Genomic DNA, 22,426 nt, shown 5'->3' on the forward strand with positions numbered 1-22,426 from the left:
CTACACTTTAAACTAAACATATAAACTTATTTAATACTTCATTTCTTTTATTCGTCCCTTCACCCAGATGTCACTCGCAAAATGGCTCAAACGGGAATCGAACATACGTCTCCACTAAGAAGGGCAGACCTTTTGACCATTGGACCAATATCTCAGAACGAAATTTGGGTGTCTTGATTGATTCTTTAATGACACTGGGAAGTATTAGCCCGGTCTGATCAATTCCCAAAAATCAATCTTCAACTACACATATAAAAGTTATATATCTTTTTTACCGTATTACAACTACTCGAGTTAAAGAATTTATCTTTTTTCTTATAGTTCAATTTGATTTAAACTAAAACGGATTTGAATCGGTTATTCTAATTCTATTTCGAATTTGGTGCGGATTCACCTAAATAATCCAAAAAAAAAATGATTTAACTAACAACGCGGGTAAGTAACATCATCGTCTATGTTGTATATGAGTTTACATTTTTTGAACGGCTAATGTTACTCCTTTACACCCATAATTTTAAATTATTCTTCTTTGCCCAACCTGGGACCCCTCCCCTTAAGAAACATGTGCCTCTACCAAATGAGCTAACCCACATTGGCAAATGAGTTTACATCATTCATAACGTTGTTACTTAGGGTGAACACAATTGGGTTTGGACCGACATAACCGATTTCCCGAATCGGGATCGTGTCTTGATTTCCCGAATCGGGACCGACACAATCGAATAGACCCACTAATTCTTGTTTTTAGCGTTAGATAATCGATATTAAGTTGACATTAACAACCTGAGTACATCTTCTAGCCTTCAAATGGATCATTCAATCAAGGAATTTATGGGTCCAACTTAATATTAAGTTAGGAAAAACAAAAGGCCATTTTCATATTTGACTTAAATTTACCCATGCTTCATGTAAAAACGAAAGTGCACTTCATTATTTTACCCAGCCCAACCACACCCAGCCCAATTACTTTTGTGTAATGGGTTGCGTCAACTCAATCAATACCATCATCTATTTAATCAGCTTAAATAAACGTGGCCCAACCTATGGCCCAACAACTCAGTTCGGTCTAGCCCTATAGAACCATTTCTGACCAGCTCTTCGGTCTGAAATCCGAACCTGGTTGAGTTCCAACCGGTATGCCCCGTTCCGACCCGATGCACCAGGCCGGCTTAAAATTTTCTAAATTTTTCTAGGCCCAAAGCGGATAGCAAAATTAGGGCCCTTTTTGTAAACGAAAAAAATTACTATGAATCCTATTATTCTTATATCATCTTTGTATATGCATAATTATAGATCATAAACCTCAATGTTAACAATCTCAAAGTCAAAATTACCAACATATAATATATTTTTTTTAGAATTTGAGGCCCTAAGAAAATGGAGGCCTAAAGCTCTTGCTTTATTTCACTCCCCCTTGAGCCGGCCCTGCGATGCACAATCCTAGTTCCTAAACATGTTAGTGGCGGAGCTTAACCAAAAGTTTCGAGGGGGCATAAAGTGATGGAACTCAAATTTTTTGTTAACGAGAAGGCCGATTCGATCATTTTATATGTAATTCTGTTGACTATTAGGGCAATTCGGCCATATAAAATGACCGAATTGGCCTTCTCATTAACAGAAAAATGAATGAAATTAACTCAGTGGACTAAAATGGCAACGGTGAAACCTTTTTAGACCCACAGGTGGAAAAATGAAACCTTTGAACTAAACTGGCAAAATGGCCCAAACCACAGGGACTAAAATGACATTTAACTCTTAAAAATATTTAGGATATACAATTTAGAAAAAATAATCGGGGGACAATCCTATATAATTTTAAAATTTTCGGACAAAAAATCGAAACTTATACACTTCTAACCGAAACATTGGGGTGGGCGGATGCACCCCCGGGCATCCACAATGCTTCGCCCATGGCTATATCGGTGGCTTTCTTTAATATTTTCTTAATTTTATCATTATAAGTTATCATTCAATCTAATATTTCAGCAAATTGAAACAAAGTTTAAAAGTTTTAACATCATAAAAATTATATTATAACTAGGATTCCGACCCGCCGCAATGCGGTGGGGATTCTTTAGTTATAACTAAGTCGATCTAGGACCCGTATACACGATGTAAAAACGTTCACCCACACACGCACGTTGCGTCGTGTTAACTCGCAAAATTTAGAACGAAACGTAAAAACGTTAAACCAAAGACGCACGTTACGATGTGTTACGTCACAAAATTCAGAACCAAGCATAAAGCGAAAATTTTGCGGAAAATGAAAACTACTATAAAGGACTAAAGTTGAAAGTAAAAAAAGTTATGAGGATAGATTGCAAAAGATAAAAAAGTTTTGGGTTAAAAGTAAAAAAACAAATAGTTTTGGGTTAAAAATAATTTATGAACTACCTTTGGGTGGAATGTAAAAAAAAATCATTTTTTTTTTGGAAACCCTCCAAAGCCAAGGTTACAACAACCTTATGCATAACTATTTTTTCTTTGAAAACCCCCAAAGCACACCCCGCGTTGCGGCAGGGTGTAAAACGGTGTCAAATAGTACTAATGCCACACAACCGTCATCGACCACCAACACTGACTCGACCCAGGATATGCGTGCTGCGACGAACCTGTCAACATGAAAAAATAGAGGTAAAAACGTTCAACCACACATGCACGTTGCGCCGTGTTAACTTGCAAAATTTGAAACAAAACATAAAAAAGTTGAACCACAGTCGTACGTTGCGTCGTATTAACTCGAAAAATTTAGAACTATACGTAAAACGAAAATTTGCGAAAGATGAAAACTAAAAGCGACAAAAGTTGTGAAATTATAAATTGCAAATAATGAAAGTTTTGTGTTAAAGTTAAAAAAACAAATTGTGTAGGGTTAAATGTGCAAAAGGCAAAAATCTTTGGACTAAAAGTAAAAAATCAAGTTTTTTTTTTGAAAAACTCATAAAGCACAATGTACAAGTTCTATTGCATGTTTTTGGTTCTTCTTTATAGTAGTTTTAATATCATAGAAATTATAAATAATAAAAATTTTTGGTTGTTATTATTATTCTTAAAATTAGTTATTGTTTTGTACGTAATTTCCAACCAACTTCATGCTTGGGTGTTATAACTCATAATAATATAACTAGTAGTATCAAAAGTTCAAAACCGGCGCGTTGCGCCGGTGAATTCCCCATGCTACGTGACAGGAATTTGATTGGTATCGCTTCATCCCGTTATTTTACAGTACCGACGTTTGTTATAGCAACCGAAAAAGAAAAAAACAAATAAATAAAATCATGATATGACCAAAAGAATATCAACATGTGAGCTACATCGATTGAAAACAATTGTTTGGTAGAAATCGGTTCGGTTCGTCAGTGTACCACCACGATACTTGCATGCACTCATATAGCATATGTTAAAAAACAAAATGTACACTCTACTTTGACTGCAACTCTACTCTCAACAAAATTTACAACGAAACACCTTCAAAATTAAGTAAAGTTACGAATTTAGTGTTTTTTTAGTTAACAAACGCGAGTTATTGAAGAAAAATTTTATAGCATAAATATAAATAAAGTTGTCATGTGGTAGCTTCTTAATGGGTTGGCCACTATTCATTAACTTTGTTTTTTAATATACTGATATTGATAATGTCATAATGATAATGATAATTAGAAAAATATTAAACAACATAAAGTATAGCCGTATAGGTAACACCAACAGACAGGTTTAACCCTAACATGCAATCTTTCTTCATCAATACCGCTTGGATGAGGTCAAATAGAGCCCGCTTGATACCTTTTTACGAGTTCTTATTTAGGAGATTTTGTATTTTATTTTAAACATATAATTTATATATTAAATAATACTTTCCTAAAAAAGTATGAGAAAAATTCAATTGTTCTCACGAAGTCAAAAACCCTATAAAATAAGGCAAGACGGATTTAGCCCTCACATGCAAACCTTCCTTCATCGAAATGTTGTAGCAATTACAGTGTGTACAATCCAGATTCCACCGTCTAAATGCCGCCATATGAATTCAATGATAATTTCTCAGTCATTTCCTCCCTTAAAGCACCTATATATATATTATATACACATTCCAATCAATCTCCACAGTCACATTCTCAATGGCATCCAACAACACCGTGTTCCAAGACTTCTTGCCCTTAATGGCGGATAAATTGGGCGGCGAACGTCTGATGGACGAACTATGTAACGGGTTCCAATTGCTGATGGATCCGGTGAAACGGGTCATCACTTTCGACAGCCTGAAGAAGAACGCGGTCGTATTGGGGCTTGCGGATATGACAGATGATGATTTGATGAGCATGTTGAAGGAAGGAGATTTGGATGGAGATGGAGTTCTGAGTCAGATGGAGTTTTGTGTTCTTATGTTTAGATTAAGCCCTGAGTTGATGAAACAGTCATGGTTATTGTTGGATGAAGTTCTTCGGTAGAAATTTAACTTTTTTTTTTTATTAATATGGTTTGTTTGTTTGGAAATTTGAGATAATTGTTTAACATCAATTAATTACTTGTGTTTATTTTGTTTGGAAGGGTTGACATCCTGTACAAACAATGCTAACTGTAAGAATTGTAAGAACAAATCTGAATCATTGATAGTTTAAATCAAGGGTTGGGGTTGATTATAAATAAGGGTGGAGATACAATAGGAAGTTTATTTGGCTAGGAAGGCTAGGAAGTGATCTTGACCATCCATTAAGTTAATCAAGGGCTAAGATTAAATCAGGGAAATTGAAAGGAAGAAAGAGGCGCGTGAGTTTGTTCAAGGGCATTCTAATCAATCCAAGCCAATAGTTTCTCTCTCCCCCAATTCCCCCCCATTTTTTAAACGTTAATGACTCTTTCATACGACATTATTTTTTTATAAAAATTGCACCAAAAAAACGAGCGTTTTTTTATCTTTAAAACGAGTATACTATTGCTATATTTAAAAAAAAAAAATTTAAACCCAGTTCTGTAAAACGCAATAGAAAAACCACCAGTTACGTAAAACGCAATGAAAAAAAAAACCTAAAAATGACATTTTTCTAAAACGCAATGCACCAAAAACACAAAGAAATGACTTATTTGTAAAACGCAATGGCCAGAAAACACAAAGAAATGTCTTATTTCTAAAACGCAATGGACTGAAAACACATAAAAAAGTGTTTTACCTAAAACGCAATGCACAAAAAACACAAAGAAATGTCTTATTTGTAAAACGCAATGGCCAGAAAACACTTAAAAATGTTTCATTTCTAAAACGCAATGACCTAAAAAAACAAAAGAAATTGTTCTCTGTAAAACGCAATGGACTGAAAACACCTAAAAATGTGTTTTACCTAAAACGCAATGACTAAAAACACTTCAAAAATGTGTTTTACCTAAAACGCAATGACTAAAGATACTTAAAAATGTGTTTTTGCTAAAACGCAATAGCCAGAAAACACATAAAACTCTCTTATTTCTAAAACGCAATGGGCACATAAAACTGTTTGTGAACTGTTTTTGAATTGTCTATGAACTGTCTGAATTGTCTACGAATTATTGTCTTCGAAATGAGCCAATTTCTGGAAAATTAATTTTTCTGATGCGTTTTTAGCCAGGGGCTCTGCCCCTTGGACCCCGCCAGGGGCTGCCGCCCCTAGGACCCCGGTACCAGGGGCTGCCGCCCCCGGACCCCCGCCAAGATCGTAAAACGCAATGACTAAATAAAAACCCAGATCGTGAAAATGAAATTAAAGAATTTCTTACATGGATCGAAGCCGGTTTCTTCATCAATTGACAAAATTTGAATGATAGAAACACTTATCAGCGATTGAATCGAACAAATCAAGTGATTATCTTCAAAATCATCAGAAAAAACGAGATTTTGAATGAAATTAAACTGGGTTTTCTTCGAAAAAAGCTGAACACGTTGATCGGGTGGTTGAATCATTGATTGATGACGAAAATCACACTATAATGTAGTTATTATTGAGATAGTAAGTGAAGAAAAGGATGGAGATGGTGTGTTTTGAAAATGGTGGGTTTTGAAGTAACTGGGGAGAAGAAGAAAGAAGAAATGATGAGATTGACTAAAATACCCTTTCTCTTTATTTTAAAATTTGCCACATGTCATAATCCTATGGCTTCCTATCCTTCCTAGCGAAAATTAACTTTCTATTTGATCTTTTCCCTTATAAATAAAACACTTATAATTAAAAATTAGTACTAACAAGTTAGGGGTAATTTCGTAAAATTGCTAGTCATTTGACCATTTTCAATTAAATACAAATTCCACCAAGGTTTTTTAAACTAAAATAACTTTTATATATTTCGTTATTTTTTTTTAAAATATACCATAAAATCAAGTATTTTTTAACCTTTAATATGAATACCATATTGCTATACCTTTTTTATTTATAAAAGTAACTTTTAAAAAAGTTACCAAAAGTTGTTTTATAATTGTGCTGATAATGTGTTGATTATGTGTTAATTACAATATAATACAAACAAACATCAAAAGTAGATATAATCAGCACATCTGATGTGCTGATAATGGAGAACGATTGAGGATGTTGTGCTAATGTCGTTTATGTTGATAATGGAGATCGATTGAGGACGACGTGCTGATGATGGAGAACGATTAAGGATGTTATTCTAATTATATAGTGTTGTGCTGATTATATTTTTTGTGGTGGTTCCTACAGGTTGGTTCAATCATGAAGAGTTACTAGATCACGGATATGTTAAAAAAATCAAACTTTGATTTGAATTAAACTTGCATGGATTTATGGATTTAGGGATGTTTTAATAATTATTTTTAATTAGCTATAAATAAATATGGTGAAAATGTCTAAATTATCCCTAACCTAATTTTTTATTGAGGGACACTTGTCAATTATGTGTTGGTTCTTACGGTTCTTACAAACATAAGTGTTTGTATTTAATCTCATTCCTTGTTTCGAATTCTTACATAAAAATTAGTAAATAGAAAGGAAAAAAAAGGGTATCTGATTTAAATAACCCAAACTTTCGTCAATTGATCGATAGCACTCCCAACTTTTGATTTGTACACCACCACTCCTAAACTAACTGAACCCTAACCAAATTACATTTTTTGTTGTTGTGACACGTGTGTGGTCACGTGACATCTGATGTGGCATCTGATTTGGTTTTTTTTATGATATGGCAGCTAACGTGGCGCATGACTTGGTTCGTTGAAAATTGGGAATCAACCAACTGGTGAAAGTTAGAGTCATTTAAATCCACTATAGAAAAGGACCCCTTCCAATTAATTACAAACTAGCGGGATTCTACCGCGCTTCGCGACGGATGCCGTTATTTTACGAAACCAAATTGAAATTGATTGAATAATATCTGGATCCGTATTTTTATTTATTTTTATAGTTTTATTCTTTCAGACAAACTAATATCGTACCGCTGCCATACCATAACGAACCGAACAACACCGATATCGTTATGTATTCATTTTTATGGTTTTCTGTTTGATAACGGATACCGTGCCGCTACCGTAGTTAACCGAACAAACAACATCGGTTATGGTAATGCTATATTTTTATTGATTTTCTTTCGAAAAACTGACATCGTTTCGCTACTATACCATATCGAACAACATCAGTACCAATACTTGTATTCATTTATATAGTTTCTGGTTTTGACCATTAGCAGTGCCACCTTTAAATATTCTCCCTACCAATCTAACCTTTCACCTATTTTTTCTCTACCGGTCCCCCATAAAAAAAACTTAACGGAGTTTAGTTTTTTTACGAATTACAAACATATGTTTTAGGACTTTTGATCAGAACGACGATAAGAGCCGATTAATGTAAATCTTACCTCGAAACGGTGCTCCAATCGACGAAAATGGTGCTCAATTTGGGTGTTTAAACTTCCAATTAACAAAAATCCAGTCGTTTGGAGCACCGTTTCGAGGTAAGTTTTATGTCACTCGATTGGTATCGTCGTTGTGATCAAAAGCCCTAAAACATCAGTTTGTAATTTGGAAAAAAAAACTTAACGAACTCCGTTAAGTTTTTTAACGGGGTACCGGTAGAGGAAAAATAGGTGAAAGGGAAATATTCAAAGATGGGACTGTCAATGGCCTATGACGCCTAGTAGAGATTATTATATGTCAACTTCCCTATAAAAATCTAGTAAATAATATACTTAATATTTGGTTATGCGTAATGGGCATTATAAATGCGTGTTACTTGAATGCCACATAGATAGTAGATTGAATCCGAAGATGTCTTTGGAGATGCTCTAAAGTGTCACTTCATCAATTTGATGATGATCAATTTGGCAATTTTCACAAGCCAATGCAAATTTGTATTCAGTTGTGCACGTCTAACACATTTACTTGCCACATACCACAATCCATGCCAACGATAAGTGACACTGATTAACATTCAAATTATGGTAACAGATTTTTTTTTTTTTTTTTTTTTTGATAAAAGTAACATTTTGGGAAGTATGTTAGTTTTATTTTATGTCCTATATAGTGAATATTATTCTTTTAATTTAATTCAAAAGTCATTAACTAATCAATAGCCTAAAGTTTATACATGCTTTCCTCAAAATAAATTGACTTATTTTTTAATTTTTTGTAGTGTTCTTAATTGTAATGATGATTTTTCTCATTGTTAGATTGTAGTGTAAAGTCGAGTCCACTATTAACTTGTATATTATAGTTTTGAGGCGCATTCAACGACATACCAACATACGTCCGCTTGCCGTCCTAGTTTCCTCGTTAGGTCACACGGTGTGAGGCGTGGAGAGGAGAGGGCAAAGCCCCTCTAATCCCCAAACACCCCCCCCCCCACCCCCACACCATGCCACTAGGGCCTAGTGGCGTTGCCACTCTTGAAGGCAAGATCTCCACGGACTGCCCCTGTTGTTCAACATGACAACTGGATTTTTGGGGCTTTACCCTTGCCCCCTTGCCCTTCACCTCCCTTCCCTTTTTGATGTGGATAGCAAAGCCAACATGATCTACGTGACACGGTAGAGGTTTTGCCCTTGCCCTAAGGACTCCATGTAGGTCTTATGGTTGTTAGGGATGGCAAGAACACAAAGAAACCCACTAATATAATAAATCCAATGGGAATAATCAAAATTCAAAACATTCATGGCGAGTACGAGATCGATTATGAGATTTTACATAAATTTCATGTATGCTTGAGATGAGTATGATATTAGGTAATATTCACACGATTATTTACATGTATCAAAACCGAATATATTAATTTATTGGATAACTTTAAGAAAGATAATATTAATATTTGCTTAAAGTTTAAACTTATTATATATAAAAAATATGAAATTGTTATAATGGTAGTTTATTATTTGATATTTTAAGTTTATTTGTAACATAAGCTTAACATGTTTGCTTGGAGGTTGGAGCTGGATGCAGGAGAAATATTGTATTTGGTGATCAGGTTTGTGAGTTGTGCGGGTCGGCTCCGCAAATGTTCGAGCATCTTTTTACCTTGTGATACATTGCTACGATGATTTCAAATCATGTCAGTTCATGTGTCGCGTTAGTCCTATCTACGCCTTTTCTGTTAGGGATCCTTTGGATCTTCATCTGTATATCAGATTGGGTGAGAAGGCTGAAATGGTTTTTCAAGGGTTTATTATGGTGGCATGTTGGTGCATTTGGAAGTCAATGAACGACAAAAGATTCTAGAATAAAGATGTCCAAATAGAGGATATCATAAATATTATTAAATCCCTTGGTTTTATGTGGTATACAACTACATATACAAATCCAAGGATAGGTCCCTTAGTTAGGAGAATTGGTGTAAATTCGAAATCATGTAATATGTTTGTAGTTGTTGTTCGTTGGTTGCCTCCCTGTGTTTTTGTTGGGGTGGCCCAACTTTGTTGTTTAATAAAAGTCGCCTTTCAGAAAAAAATGCATCCTTGATGGTCAATAAGAAAACTTGTGAATCCGATGAATTTGTGAGTATGATTTTACAACTGTAATTAATGACATCTGTCACAAACACCACTCGGGTGTTATCCTATTGTCGTCCCCACTCCCTCTCTTGTGAGATTAAATATATTATTAATGTAATATTTAATCTTGTAGCCTTTATAATCATTTATATTATATTAGATCAAAATATATTAATAACCTATTAATAATTAGTTGGTAATTGTTGATGGACCATATTACCCTTATTAACTAATTAGGTTTCCTCTTGGGTGTATAAATAAGGGGATTATTAGAGAGTTTATGGGTTACACAAATTACACAATCACAAACCTAATAACATCAAGTTTCGTCTCTCTCCCCATAACCGAAATCAACCCTACTTTCGGTTCTTCACCATCATCACCTTACACCCTAAGGAGGAACCAGATCATCCTGACAATCATGTCGAACTCTATGGCTGCATCTCTGACTGGATTCTCTACCGGCCTGTCTGCTGTAACAGGTATGTTATTCATGTTTTCCATTATGTTTAAACAGAACTGATCCAACATCTCTGGCACACTTTATGGACTTCAACATGTGTTACCCTCCCTTGTTAGTGCACTTTATATGTTATACACAAAGAAAAACGAAAAACACTTACCATCTATCTTTGTTAGTGGTTTCTCCGTCTTCAGTCTTCAATATTTGTCTTCGTTCATTTACAATTTTACAATAAAACACTTTTACATAAAAATAAAACTTATCTATTACACAGGGGTTCTATTAAACCATAGAAATACAACATATTGATTAAAAACCCAAAAACTACAAACAATTTCACAAATAACTCAAAGGTCCTAAAGCTCGATTTATTTATCCATTACAATCATCACAAACGAAAAGGACTCGGTCTTTGTTAAACTAAAATTTTATATCAAATAAAACATAGAACGATTTAAAATATAACATTTAAATGAATGCAAAAGCAGCTCTCATACCACTGTTGGGAATTAGTGTACAATTTTAATTTAAATAATATGTTATTTTATTCGTTTAATTAATATCTAATATTAATTTCAAGGCGGAAGCGAGTATACAATTTTATGTTTGATTAAAATTCCCGGCGGTGGGTGTTGGTGGTTGTGGATTATAATTTTTGTCTCACAAAATTATGGTCTAAGAAAACTTACCATGTTCATCAAATGTAACTTTGTGTTTCTTTCCATCAGAGTTTGCAAATGTTGTACGCGCCGGTAACCCGGCCAGCTCAGTTTTTGTTGTTTTCATTTTAGGTAAACTAAGATCCATATCCGAGAAATCGCTTTCATATACGTTAGTTGTTAAATTTCCTTCGCGTTTGTTGTGTCGTAAAATAACCATGTCTAGAGTGTGGTGATAATAGACGATGGAGAGAATGAATGAATTATCAAAAATGAGTTTTATTGCATATCTAAAAGATGATCGGATCAGAAGAGAGTGGAGGTGTAGCGGTGCTCGAAATGCTAAACTACATTACCACTTGAACGTATTTACAAACTCTCATATGAAAACACCCAACTTTACATATGTATGGATGTAAATAACGCAAACCATTAATGAATCGTTCGACAAAGTAATTAGTGAACAATTCGACAAAACAATTGATGAATCATTCGACAAAGTAATGTGTGTGTGTTTTCATATGTGTTCGTTTATGTTCTTTCAACATATTAGCAAACAAGCATAAACAAAAAAAATATATTCATTTATGTTTTTGTGTCTGTTCATTTGCTCCGTTAAAACTTAAAATTAAGTGATCAAACACAAGCAAAGTAGAGTTGTTCATGAGCCGAGCCGAGTGAACGTCAGCTCGTACTATGCTCGAATTGAAACCGAGCGGCTAGGCTCTGTTCGAATTCGCTCTGTTTATAATCGAGTAGCTCCGTTTTGCTCGTTTTCATTTTTAAATTAAATTTTAATACAAAGACTTCAAATTTAAATGTCAACATTCTTTCACTCAAAATTGTTTCACTCAAAATGTTGCTCGTTTTCGCTCAATTGTCATTCACTCAAGATACATATAAGTTCAATTGCCTGAAGAGTAGCTGGGAGCGTTGTTGGCTAGCCAGACGATGTCGTTGGGAATTGTGATGGCTGTGAGCGGTGTGGGCTACGGCTGAAGAGTGAAGCGTGATTGCGTGAAGTTGCGATTGAACCCTGAAAAGTGAAGACATGAGGTCATTTGATAGGGGTGGCTCATTTTGATATTTATTAGTGAACGTGTGAATGAAGTCAAAATCAAAAGAAATTAGAGTTAGTGACTTAGATCTGGTGTTGGGCTACTATAATTTGGGCTAAATCCACTTGCAATTCTTATATTCAATAGGGTGGTAATTATAAAAATAATTATATATTTGTGCATATAAAAATACATACTTGTATATAAAATAAGTAAAAAATATTCGAGCCGAGCCGAGCGGACCTTTGCTCATGCTTGACTCGTTTACAAACCGAACCGAGCTGATCGGCTCGTTTACAATTGAGGAAAAAATCAAGCGAGTATTTTCCAATAAATTTCTGAGCGAGCGACAAGTGATGAACACTTTGCCCAGCCCTAAAGCAAAGCTTTCTTCGTGTTTGTTCGGACTGTTTACATCTGTACCAATGCATAAACATATTTGTTTCCTCTGTGATAATATTGTTAGGTATAAGGGTGAGAGGGGTGGTCACCTCGTGAGAATAAATTTCCACCAATAATTTTTTGCCATGTCAATACCCCTCTCCAACTTCCTTTGGCCTTAATCACAAGGGGTGGTTTCACTCAAACGATTTTTTTTTAAAAAGAAAAATGTATGATTGGTTGAAAGATAGTAGAGCCCACTATACACCTCTCTCTCTCTCCTCTCCCTTTGTGCGGTAACCATTCACCGAAATCAACATAATCAGCGGTGAGGGAAGTTCGATCCGCGCTAACAGGTGGTTTGCTTTTAAATACTTGGTTTTGTTAACACTTAATTAATTAATCAGATTCAGATAATTTTACAAAACTAAAATAGCTTTGCTTGAATGAGCTTCTGATGTATTAATTCTGGCCAAAGCTGATTTAATACATCTATTTATTGTTCAAGTATTATGAAAGCTATGTTGAGTATGCATTACAAACGTGAAATGTCTTAATTCTGGCCAAAGCTGATTTAATTCATTTATGTTTAGCATGCTTGACAAGTGCATAACTAAAGTGATTGTCTCATTTCTGGCCAAAGCTGATTTGTCACGATTACTTTGCACACATACTTAAATGATTACACTTCTGGCCAAAGCTGATTTGTCTTCGTTTAAGTAGAATTTTTTTAACTAAGTCTATTATTTTGATGTTAGTAATAGACATTATCACAGCTTCATAATTAAAATGGTCATTATTTATGCCTGCCTTAGTATAACATGCCCATTAGATCACATTAGGACTTCTTCCTTTGTATCATAACTTGCTCATCTTATTTCCACTATCAGCACCCAATTGCGGGATTCCACCTTTGACTGGTGATAACTTTGCTGCATGGAAGGATGCTCTCATGCTTACGCTTGGGCTGCTGGACTTTGATTATGCTTTAAGAGAGAATAAGCCAGCGGACCTTACCGCTACAAGTACTGCTGCTGAGCAGATAGTCCATGATAAATAGACTAGGTGTAACCGCATGTCTCTCATGTTCATGAAGCAGTCCATTCATAACTCAATCAGAGGAGCCATTCCTGATTCTGAAGATGCTAAAACCTATTTGGCTTCTGTGGAGGATCAATTCAAGGGAACATCAAAAGCACACGCTAGCACTCTTATCCTCAAGCTGGTGACAACTAAGTATGATGGGAGGAGCGGCATTCGCGAACACATCATGATGATGCATGACATGGCCAATAAGCTGAAGGGCCTAGAAATGGAAATCAGTGATGGTTTTCTTGTTCACTTCATCATCACTTTGCTTCCTTCGTCTTATGAAGCATTCAAGATCAATTACAACACTCAGAAGGACAAATGGACGATGAGTGAGCTGATTGCTATGTGCGTGCAGGAGGAAGAGCGTATGAAGATGGATCGCACTACTGATGTTGCAAACTTCACCACCTCCAGCTCAAAGAAGAGGAAGTACAATTATCAAAGAAAGGATGCTTCTAAGGTTCAAAATCCAAATCCTAATACAAGTGCATCTTCCAGCTCTAAGAACTCCTTAGGCAAACCCTATTGCAAGTTCTGTAAGAAGACAGGACATAAGCAAAAGGAATGCCCTGACTTCAAGGAGTGGCTGGCTAAGAAAGGTAACGATTTTTTCATGATACTTGAGTCCTTTAATTTAAATGTTCCTGCTAATTCTTGGTGGTTTGATTCTGGTTCTATGGTTTATGTTACCAATTCACTTCTGGGATTCCTTACAATCCGGAAGCTGGGAAGAAACCAAAGAACACTTAAAGTTGGGGATGATCAGGAATTAGAAGTGAAGGCCATAGGAACATTACAATTATTTTTGAAAATTGGTTTATGTATTAAACTTTATGATACCTTATATGTTCCTGAGGTAACTCGGAACCTTGTATCAGGACCAAAGTTAGACATGGACGGTTTTGTCATTTCTCATGGTCATCGCAAACTCTCTATTCTCTATGATTCCGTTGTTTATGGTACTGGCATTCTGGATGGTGGTCTCTATAGATTAGAACTAGATGATAATTTTTCCAAATCTTTGTTGTCATATAATATAAATGAGTCACTCACAAAGATGGAAAAGAAACAAATTCGAGACTTAGAGACTTCATCTATGTTGTGGCATCAACGTTTAGGCCACATCTCAAGAGAACGATTAAATCTTCTCGTAAAGGATGAAGTCTTACCTCCTCTCGATTTCACTGATTTTGGAACATGTGTCAAATGTCTTAAAGGCAAAATGACATCAGCGAATAAGAAAGGTGCCACTAGGAGCTCTAATTTATTAGAACTCATTCACACTGACATTAGTGGTCCCTATCAAATCGCTGGCATCACAGGACATACTTCATTTATCACTTTCATTGATGATTATTCTCGTTACATGTACTTGTATCTTATAAAGGAAAAGTCTGAATCTCTTACAACTTTTAAAGATTATAAAGCTGAAGTTGAAAAGCAATTAGATCGTCAGATTAAAGTTGTGAGATCAGACAGAGGCGGTGAATATTATGGAAGACATACTGATGTGGGTCAAGCTCCTGGTCCATTTTATGAGTTTTGTAAGGGCCAGGGGATTGTGAACCAATACACCATGCCTGGTACACCTCAGCAGAACGGTGTTGCTGAACGAAGAAATCGTACCCTTATGAACATGGTGCGCAGTATGTTAGCCAACACTAATTTACCATTATTCCTCTGGACTGAAACGTTAAAAGTAGCTGTTCATATACTCAATAGAGTCCCTTCTAAGTCTGTCCCTAAAACTCCTTATGAACTTTGGACAGGAAGGAAACCAAGTCTTAAATATATGAAAGTATGGGGCTGCATTGCTGAAGCAAAACTCTATAATCCTTTCCTAAGGAAACTTGACCCTAAAACAGTTACCTGCTTCTTTATCGGGTATCCTGATCATTCAAAGGGTTATCGTTTCTATTGTCCTTCCCATGTCACCCGTATTGTTGAAACCAAGCGTGTTGCGTTCCTGGAGGATTTCAAGGTCAGTGGGAGCAGTACCAACCCTTACGAAGAATTACAAGAAGTATAAGACGCGGGGGGGGGGGGGGGGGGGAGAGAGACTCGTCGCTTACCATTACTCCGTTTACTCCTCTTGTACCCCATGCAACTGCACCTGAAGCCACTGCACAAATTCCATCTCCACAACCAGAACCCATTATACCTCATAACGAAGGCACATCAAACGCTCAAAACCAAGACAACGCTGAACCCGAAAATCAGCTCCGGAGGTCATCTAGGCAGAAACGGCCTACTAATTGGGATGATTATGTTACCTACCTGACTGAAATGGATGCTGGAAAGCTCAATGATCCTATCTCTTATAATGAAGCCATTAGCAGTGATCAGTCTTCTGAATGGAACAAAGCAATGATTGATGAGCTTGAATCCATGAAGAAAAATGACGTTTGGGATTTGGTAGAATTACCCAACGGTATCAAACCTGTAGGTTGTAAATGGGTGTTCAAAACAAAACTGGATCCGAATGGGAACGTTGAACGCTATAAAGCGAGATTGGTTGCAAAGGGCTACACTCAGAAAGAGGGAATTGATTATCAAGAGACGTTTTCACCTGTCACTCGTAAAGATTCATTAAGGATCGTTATGGCCCTAGTAGCTCATTTTGATTTAGAGCTGCATCAAATGGATGTCAAAACTGCTTTCCTTAACGGAGACTTAGACGAAGATGTTTACATGAAACAACCTGAAGGCTTTAAACCTGAAGGCCAGGAGCATCTAGTCTGCAAGTTGAAGAAATCCATTTACGTGTTAAAACAAGCATCACGTCAATGGTATCTCAAGTTTGATGAAGTCATGAAGAGGCAAGGTTTTATGAAGAATCAAGTGGATCAATGCACCTACCTCAAGATGAGTGGGAGTAACTTTACTATACTTGTCCTTTATGTAGATGATATTCTATTGGCAAGTAATAGTTTAGACATGTTGCATGAGTCGAAGCGGTTACTCTCGCATAACTTCGACATGAAGGATCTCGGAGATGCTTCTTACGTCATTGGCATCGAAATTCACCGAGATAGACACAAAGGGATCTTAGGATTGTCTCAAAAGACTTACATAGATCGTGTCCTTACACGTTACAACATGCAACAGTGCAAACCCTGCGTCGCTCCAGTAGTTAAGGGAGATGTTTTCGGTTCATTCCAGTGTCCGACAACAGAGATTGAAAAGGAGCAAATGAGCCAGATACCTTACGCGTCAGTAGTCGGGAGCCTGATGTATGCTCAAGTCTGTACTCGCCCAGATATCGCTTATATTGCTAGAATGCTAGGCCGTTATCAGACTAATCCTGGCCTAGATCACTGGAAAGCAGCTAAGAAGGTCCTCGGATATCTGCAAGGGACGAAAGACTATAAACTGACTTATAGAAGAAGTGATCATTTAGAAGTGGTAGGTTATTCTGATTCTGACTTTGCCAAATGCAAAGATGACAAGAAATCCACTTCGGGCTACATCTTTATGTTAGCAGGCGGACCTATCTCATGGAAGAGTAATAAACAACAGTTAACTACAACTTCCACGATGATGGCAGAATACATTGCTGTTTACAACGCAACCTGTCATGGAATGTTGCTTAGAAATCTGATCACTGGACTCAAAATCGTTAATTCCATTTCTAGACCATTGAAGCTTTAGGGGCTGTTTGGTAGCCTCTTAATGACCATTCAGATGCTACCTCTTAATGGTTTAAAACCTCTGAATGAATAAGAGGTAACCTCAAGTCTGAATGGTTAAGAGGTAACCTCTGAATGGTAAATCATCACATGTCACATTCTTCTACCATCTCATTGGTAAAATTCTTAATGGTTCCATTAAGAGGTAGCCTCTTAATGACCATTCAGAGGCTACCAAACAGCCCCTTACTGTGATAACTCAGCTGCCGTTAGTTTCTCGAACAGTAACAGTTCGACTGGAGCTGGTTTATATCTCGATACAAAATATTTGTTCGTACGTGAACGAGTTGAGGAAAATAATCTTTGTATTGAGTATATTAGTACTAAAGATATGCTTGCGGATCCGATGACTAAAGGTCTCCCACCTAAAGTTTTCGAAGAACATGTAACGAATATGGGACTTACGAAAGACCTTATTTAATGGCATATTGTACTAGCTTATGTTTTAATTAATGAAATTTCCTCAGTTTGATTTTGTATGTCTCTAACATATGTTCTGCCGGTGTAATGACATATAGACAAATATAAATACAAATCAGACGCTAAAGGGCTTATACATATTTTGGTCGTAACTATTAGGTTTTAAATTGAGGCTATAGTATGATTAATGGGGGTCCTGAGTCGAATGATGATTCAACGGCTGTATTTCTCCGCTATAGTTCTTGGTTTAAGGCTAAAATGAGTGTTAACTCCTGGCCAGGCTTACCTAATACTCATGATAAATGATTACACGGCTAAGTGGGAGAATGTGAGATTAAATATATTATTAATGTAATATTTAATCTTGTAGCCTTTATAATCATTTATATTATATTAGATCAAAATATATTAATAACCTATTAATAATTAGTTGGTAATTGTTGATGGACCATATTACCCTTATTAACTAATTAGGTTTCCTCTTGGGTGTATAAATAAGGGGATTATTAGAGAGTTTAAGGGTTACACAAATTACACAATCACAAACCTCATAACATCAATTTTCGTCTCTCTCCCCATAACCGAAATCAACCCTACTTTCGGTTCTTCACCATCATCACCTTACACCCTAAGGAGGAACCAGATCATCCTGACAATCATGTCGAACTCTATGGCTGCATCTCTGACTGGATTCTCTACCGGCCTGTCTGCTGTAACAGGTATGTTATTCATATTTTCCATTATGTTTAAACAGAACTGATCCAACATCTCTGGCACACTTTATGGACTTCAACATGTGTTACCCTCCCTTGTTAGTGCACTTTATATGTTATACACAAAGAAAAACGATAAACACTTACCATCTATCTTTGTTAGTGGTTTCTCCGTCTTCAGTCTTCAATATTTGTCTTCGTTCATTTACAATTTTACAATAAAACACTTTTACATAAAAATAAAACTTATCTATTACACAGGGGTTCTATTAAACCATAGAAATACAACATATTGATTAAAAACCCAAAAACTACAAACAATTTCACAAATAACTCAAAGGTCCTAGAGCTCGATTTATTAATCCATTACAATCATCACAAACGAAAAGGACTCGGTCTTTGTCAAACTAAAATTTTATATCGAATAAAACATAGAACGATTTAAAATATAACATTTAAATGAATGCAAAAGCAGCTCTCATACCACTGTTGGGAATTAGTGTACAATTTTAATTTAAATAATATGTTATTTTATTCGTTTAATTAATATCTAATATTAATTTCAAGGCGGAAGCGAGTACACAATTTTATGTTTGATTAAAATTCCCGGCGGTGGGTGTTGGTGGTTGTGGATTATAATTTTTGTCTCACAAAATTATGGTCTAAGAAAACTTACCATGTTCATCAAATGTAACTTTGTGTTTCTTTCCATCAGAGTTTGCAAATGTTGTACGCGCCGGTAACTCGGCCAGCTCAGTTTTTGTTGTTTTCATTTTAGGTAAACTAAGATCCATATCCGAGAAATCGCTTTCATATACATTAGTTGTTAAATTTCCTTCGCGTTTGTTGTGTCGTAAAATAACCATGTCTAGAGTGTGGTGATAATAGACGATGGAGAGAATGAATGAATTATCAAAAATGAGTTTTATTGCATATCTAAAAGATGATCGGATCAGAAGAGAGTGGAGGTGTAGTGGTGCTCGAAATGCTAAACTACATTACCACTTGAACGTATTTACAAACTCTCATATGAAAACACCCAACTTTACATATGTATGGATGTAAATAACGCAAACCATTAATGAATCGTTCGACAAAGTAATTAGTGAACAATTCGACAAAACAATTGATGAATCATTCGACAAAGTAATGTGTGTGCGTTTTCATATGTGTTCGTTTATGTTCTTTCAACATATTAGCAAACAAGCATAAACAAAAAAATATATTCATTTATGTTTTTGTGTCTGTTCATTTGCTCCGTTAAAACTTAAAATTAAGTGATCAAACACAAGCAAAGTAGAGTTGTTCATGAGCCGAGCCGAGTGAACGTCAGCTCGTACTATGCTCGAATTGAAACCGAGCGGCTAGGCTCTGTTCGAATTCGCTCTGTTTATAATCGAGTAGCCCCGTTTTGCTCGTTTTCATTTTTAAATTAAATTTTAATACAAAGACTTCAAATTTAAATGTCAACATTCTTTCACTCAAAATTGTTTCACTCAAAATGTTGCTCGTTTTCGCTCAATTGTCATTCACTCAAGATACATATAAGTTCAATTGCCTGAAGAGTAGCTGGGAGCGTTGTTGGCTAGCCAGACGATGTCGTTGGGAATTGTGATGGCTGTGAGCGGTGTGGGCTACGGCTGAAGAGTGAAGCGTGATTGTGTGAAGTTGCGATTGAACCCTGAAAAGTGAAGACATGAGGTCATTTGATAGGGGTGGCTCATTTTGATATTTATTAGTGAACGTGTGAATGAAGTCAAAATCAAAAGAAATTAGAGTTAGTGACAAGATACATATAAGTTCAATTGCCTGAAGAGTAGCTGGGAGCGTTGTTGGCTAGCCAGACGATGTCGTTGGGAATTGTGATGGCTGTGAGCGGTGTGGGCTACGGCTGAAGAGTGAAGCGTGATTGTGTGAAGTTGCGATTGAACCCTGAAAAGTGAAGACATGAGGTCATTTGATAGGGGTGGCTCATTTTGATATTTATTAGTGAACGTGTGAATGAAGTCAAAATCAAAAGAAATTAGAGTTAGTGACTTAGATCTGGTGTTGGGCTACTATAATTTGGGCTAAATCCACTTGCAATTCTTATATTCAATAGGGTGGTAATTATAAAAATAATTATATATTTGTGCATATAAAAATATATACTTGTATATAAAATAAGTAAAAAATATTCGAGTCGAGCCGAGCGGACCTTTGCTCATGCTTGACTCGTTTACAAACCGAACCGAGCTGATCGGCTCGTTTACAATTGAGGAAAAAATCAAGCGAGTATTTTCCAATAAATTTCTGAGCGAGCGACAAGTGATGAACACTTTGCCCAGCCCTAAAGCAAAGCTTTCTTCGTGTTTGTTCGGACTGTTTACATCTGTACCAATGCATAAACATATTTGTTTCCTCTGTGATAATATTGTTAGGTATAAGGGTGAGAGGGGTGGTCACCTCGTGAGAATAAATTTCCACCAATAATTTTTTGCCATGTCAATACCCCTCTCCAACTTCCTTTGCCCTTAATCACAATGGGTGGTTTCACTCAAACGATTTTTTTTAAAAGGAAAAATGTATGATTGGTTAAAGATAGTAGAGCCCACTATACACGTCTCTCTCTCTCTCTCCTCTCCCTTTGTGCGGTAACCATTCACCGAAATCAACATAATTCAGCGGTGAGGGAAGGGTTGGCGGCAGTGTTGTTGCGCGATGAAAGGGCACACCACATCCTTCCCCACACCAACCCCGTTCACCCTAAGGGCGTTTGTGATAACAAAAAGTAAAATAACAATGTAATTAACATTAAAATGTCACTTCATCATCTGATTATTATCAGTTTTCACACATCAATGCAAATGTGTAAGATTTGCGCACCTATAACCCATTTTACGTACATGTCACATACCATAACTCATTTTCGTGATAACTAACTTCAATTAAACATCTAAATTAGGTGAATAGATTAGTTTAAGACGAAAGTAACATCTTAAAAAGTAGGTTAGTTTTATTTTTTATATATACAAACTTCACTTAAATAGTAAATAGTATTTTATACACGATTTCTTCAACAAACAAAAAAAAAATACTTCCTTATTAATTTTTTAGCTTTTTAATTGTAATTAGGGGTGCAAACAAGCCAGGCCGCTCGCAAAAAAGTTCGAAACGAGCCGAGCCTTGTCGAGCTTAAGCCTAAAACAAAGCTCGTTTATTTATCGAGCCCGAGCTCGAGCCTGGCATGTGAAGCTCGTCAGGCTCGCCGAGCCTTAGTGATATATTAGTTTTTTAATATTTAATAACGTTTATCTCTTATTTAAAATTGTTTAGTAAACGAGGCGAGCCGAACTTAGGGGCCGTTTGGTAGCATCTGGATAGTCATTAAGAGGCTACCTTTTAATGGAACCATTAAGAATTTTACCAATGAGAAGGTAGAAGAATGTGACATGTAATGATTCATGGCCGGCTTTGGGCCTGTGCGGGAAGTGCCACCGCACAGGGCCCATAATATCGAGGGGCCAAAAATTGTTCAAAAATATACCTATAATTTATATATAGAACTTTTAACATAAAAACATGAACAAGTTGGCTCTTTGGTGCAGTGGAAAGGTCCCTTTTTAACCATTTTAAACCTCCCGTGTTCGATTTCCTGTGGTGTTTGATTTTTTTTTTCTACTTTTTTGAGGGCTCAAACTATCCGGACACCGCCTGCGCCTATTTTCACACTTTTTCAAACCTAGACGCCTCGTATAGCTCTATACGAGGCGTACATGCACTGAATTCGATGGGGTCTCAGAGGGTGTCAGCCACGTTGTTTAAGGAACCCTATACGCAGGGTATAGGGCTATACGAGGCGTCCATGTTTGGTTTTTTTTTTTTTGGCTGAAATCAGGGGTGTTTTGGTGGGTTTGGGTATGGTTTTTTGAATAGTTTTTGAAGATGTGTTTTTTTGTTGAAATTTTTTTTGGTGTTTTAAACAAAGTTTTTTTTCTTTTTTACACTATAAAAA

The 22,426-nt window shown here is 36.1% G+C and overlaps 1 protein-coding gene across 1 annotated transcript; it reads left to right on the top strand.

Moving 5' to 3' along the window:
• The first annotated feature begins 4,085 nt into the window (after positions 1–4,085).
• On the top strand, positions 4,086–4,544 carry LOC110939443 (calcium-binding protein PBP1). The gene has a single exon (XM_022181054.2). It carries the CDS (start codon positions 4,116–4,118, stop codon positions 4,443–4,445), a length of 330 nt encoding a protein of 109 aa, XP_022036746.1. The 5' UTR covers positions 4,086–4,115; the 3' UTR covers positions 4,446–4,544.
• Positions 4,545–22,426: the final 17,882 nt, after the last annotated feature.

This window comes from Helianthus annuus, chromosome 5 (genome assembly GCF_002127325.2).
Source record: "Helianthus annuus cultivar XRQ/B chromosome 5, HanXRQr2.0-SUNRISE, whole genome shotgun sequence".
Classification (NCBI taxonomy): Eukaryota; Viridiplantae; Streptophyta; class Magnoliopsida; order Asterales; family Asteraceae; genus Helianthus; species Helianthus annuus.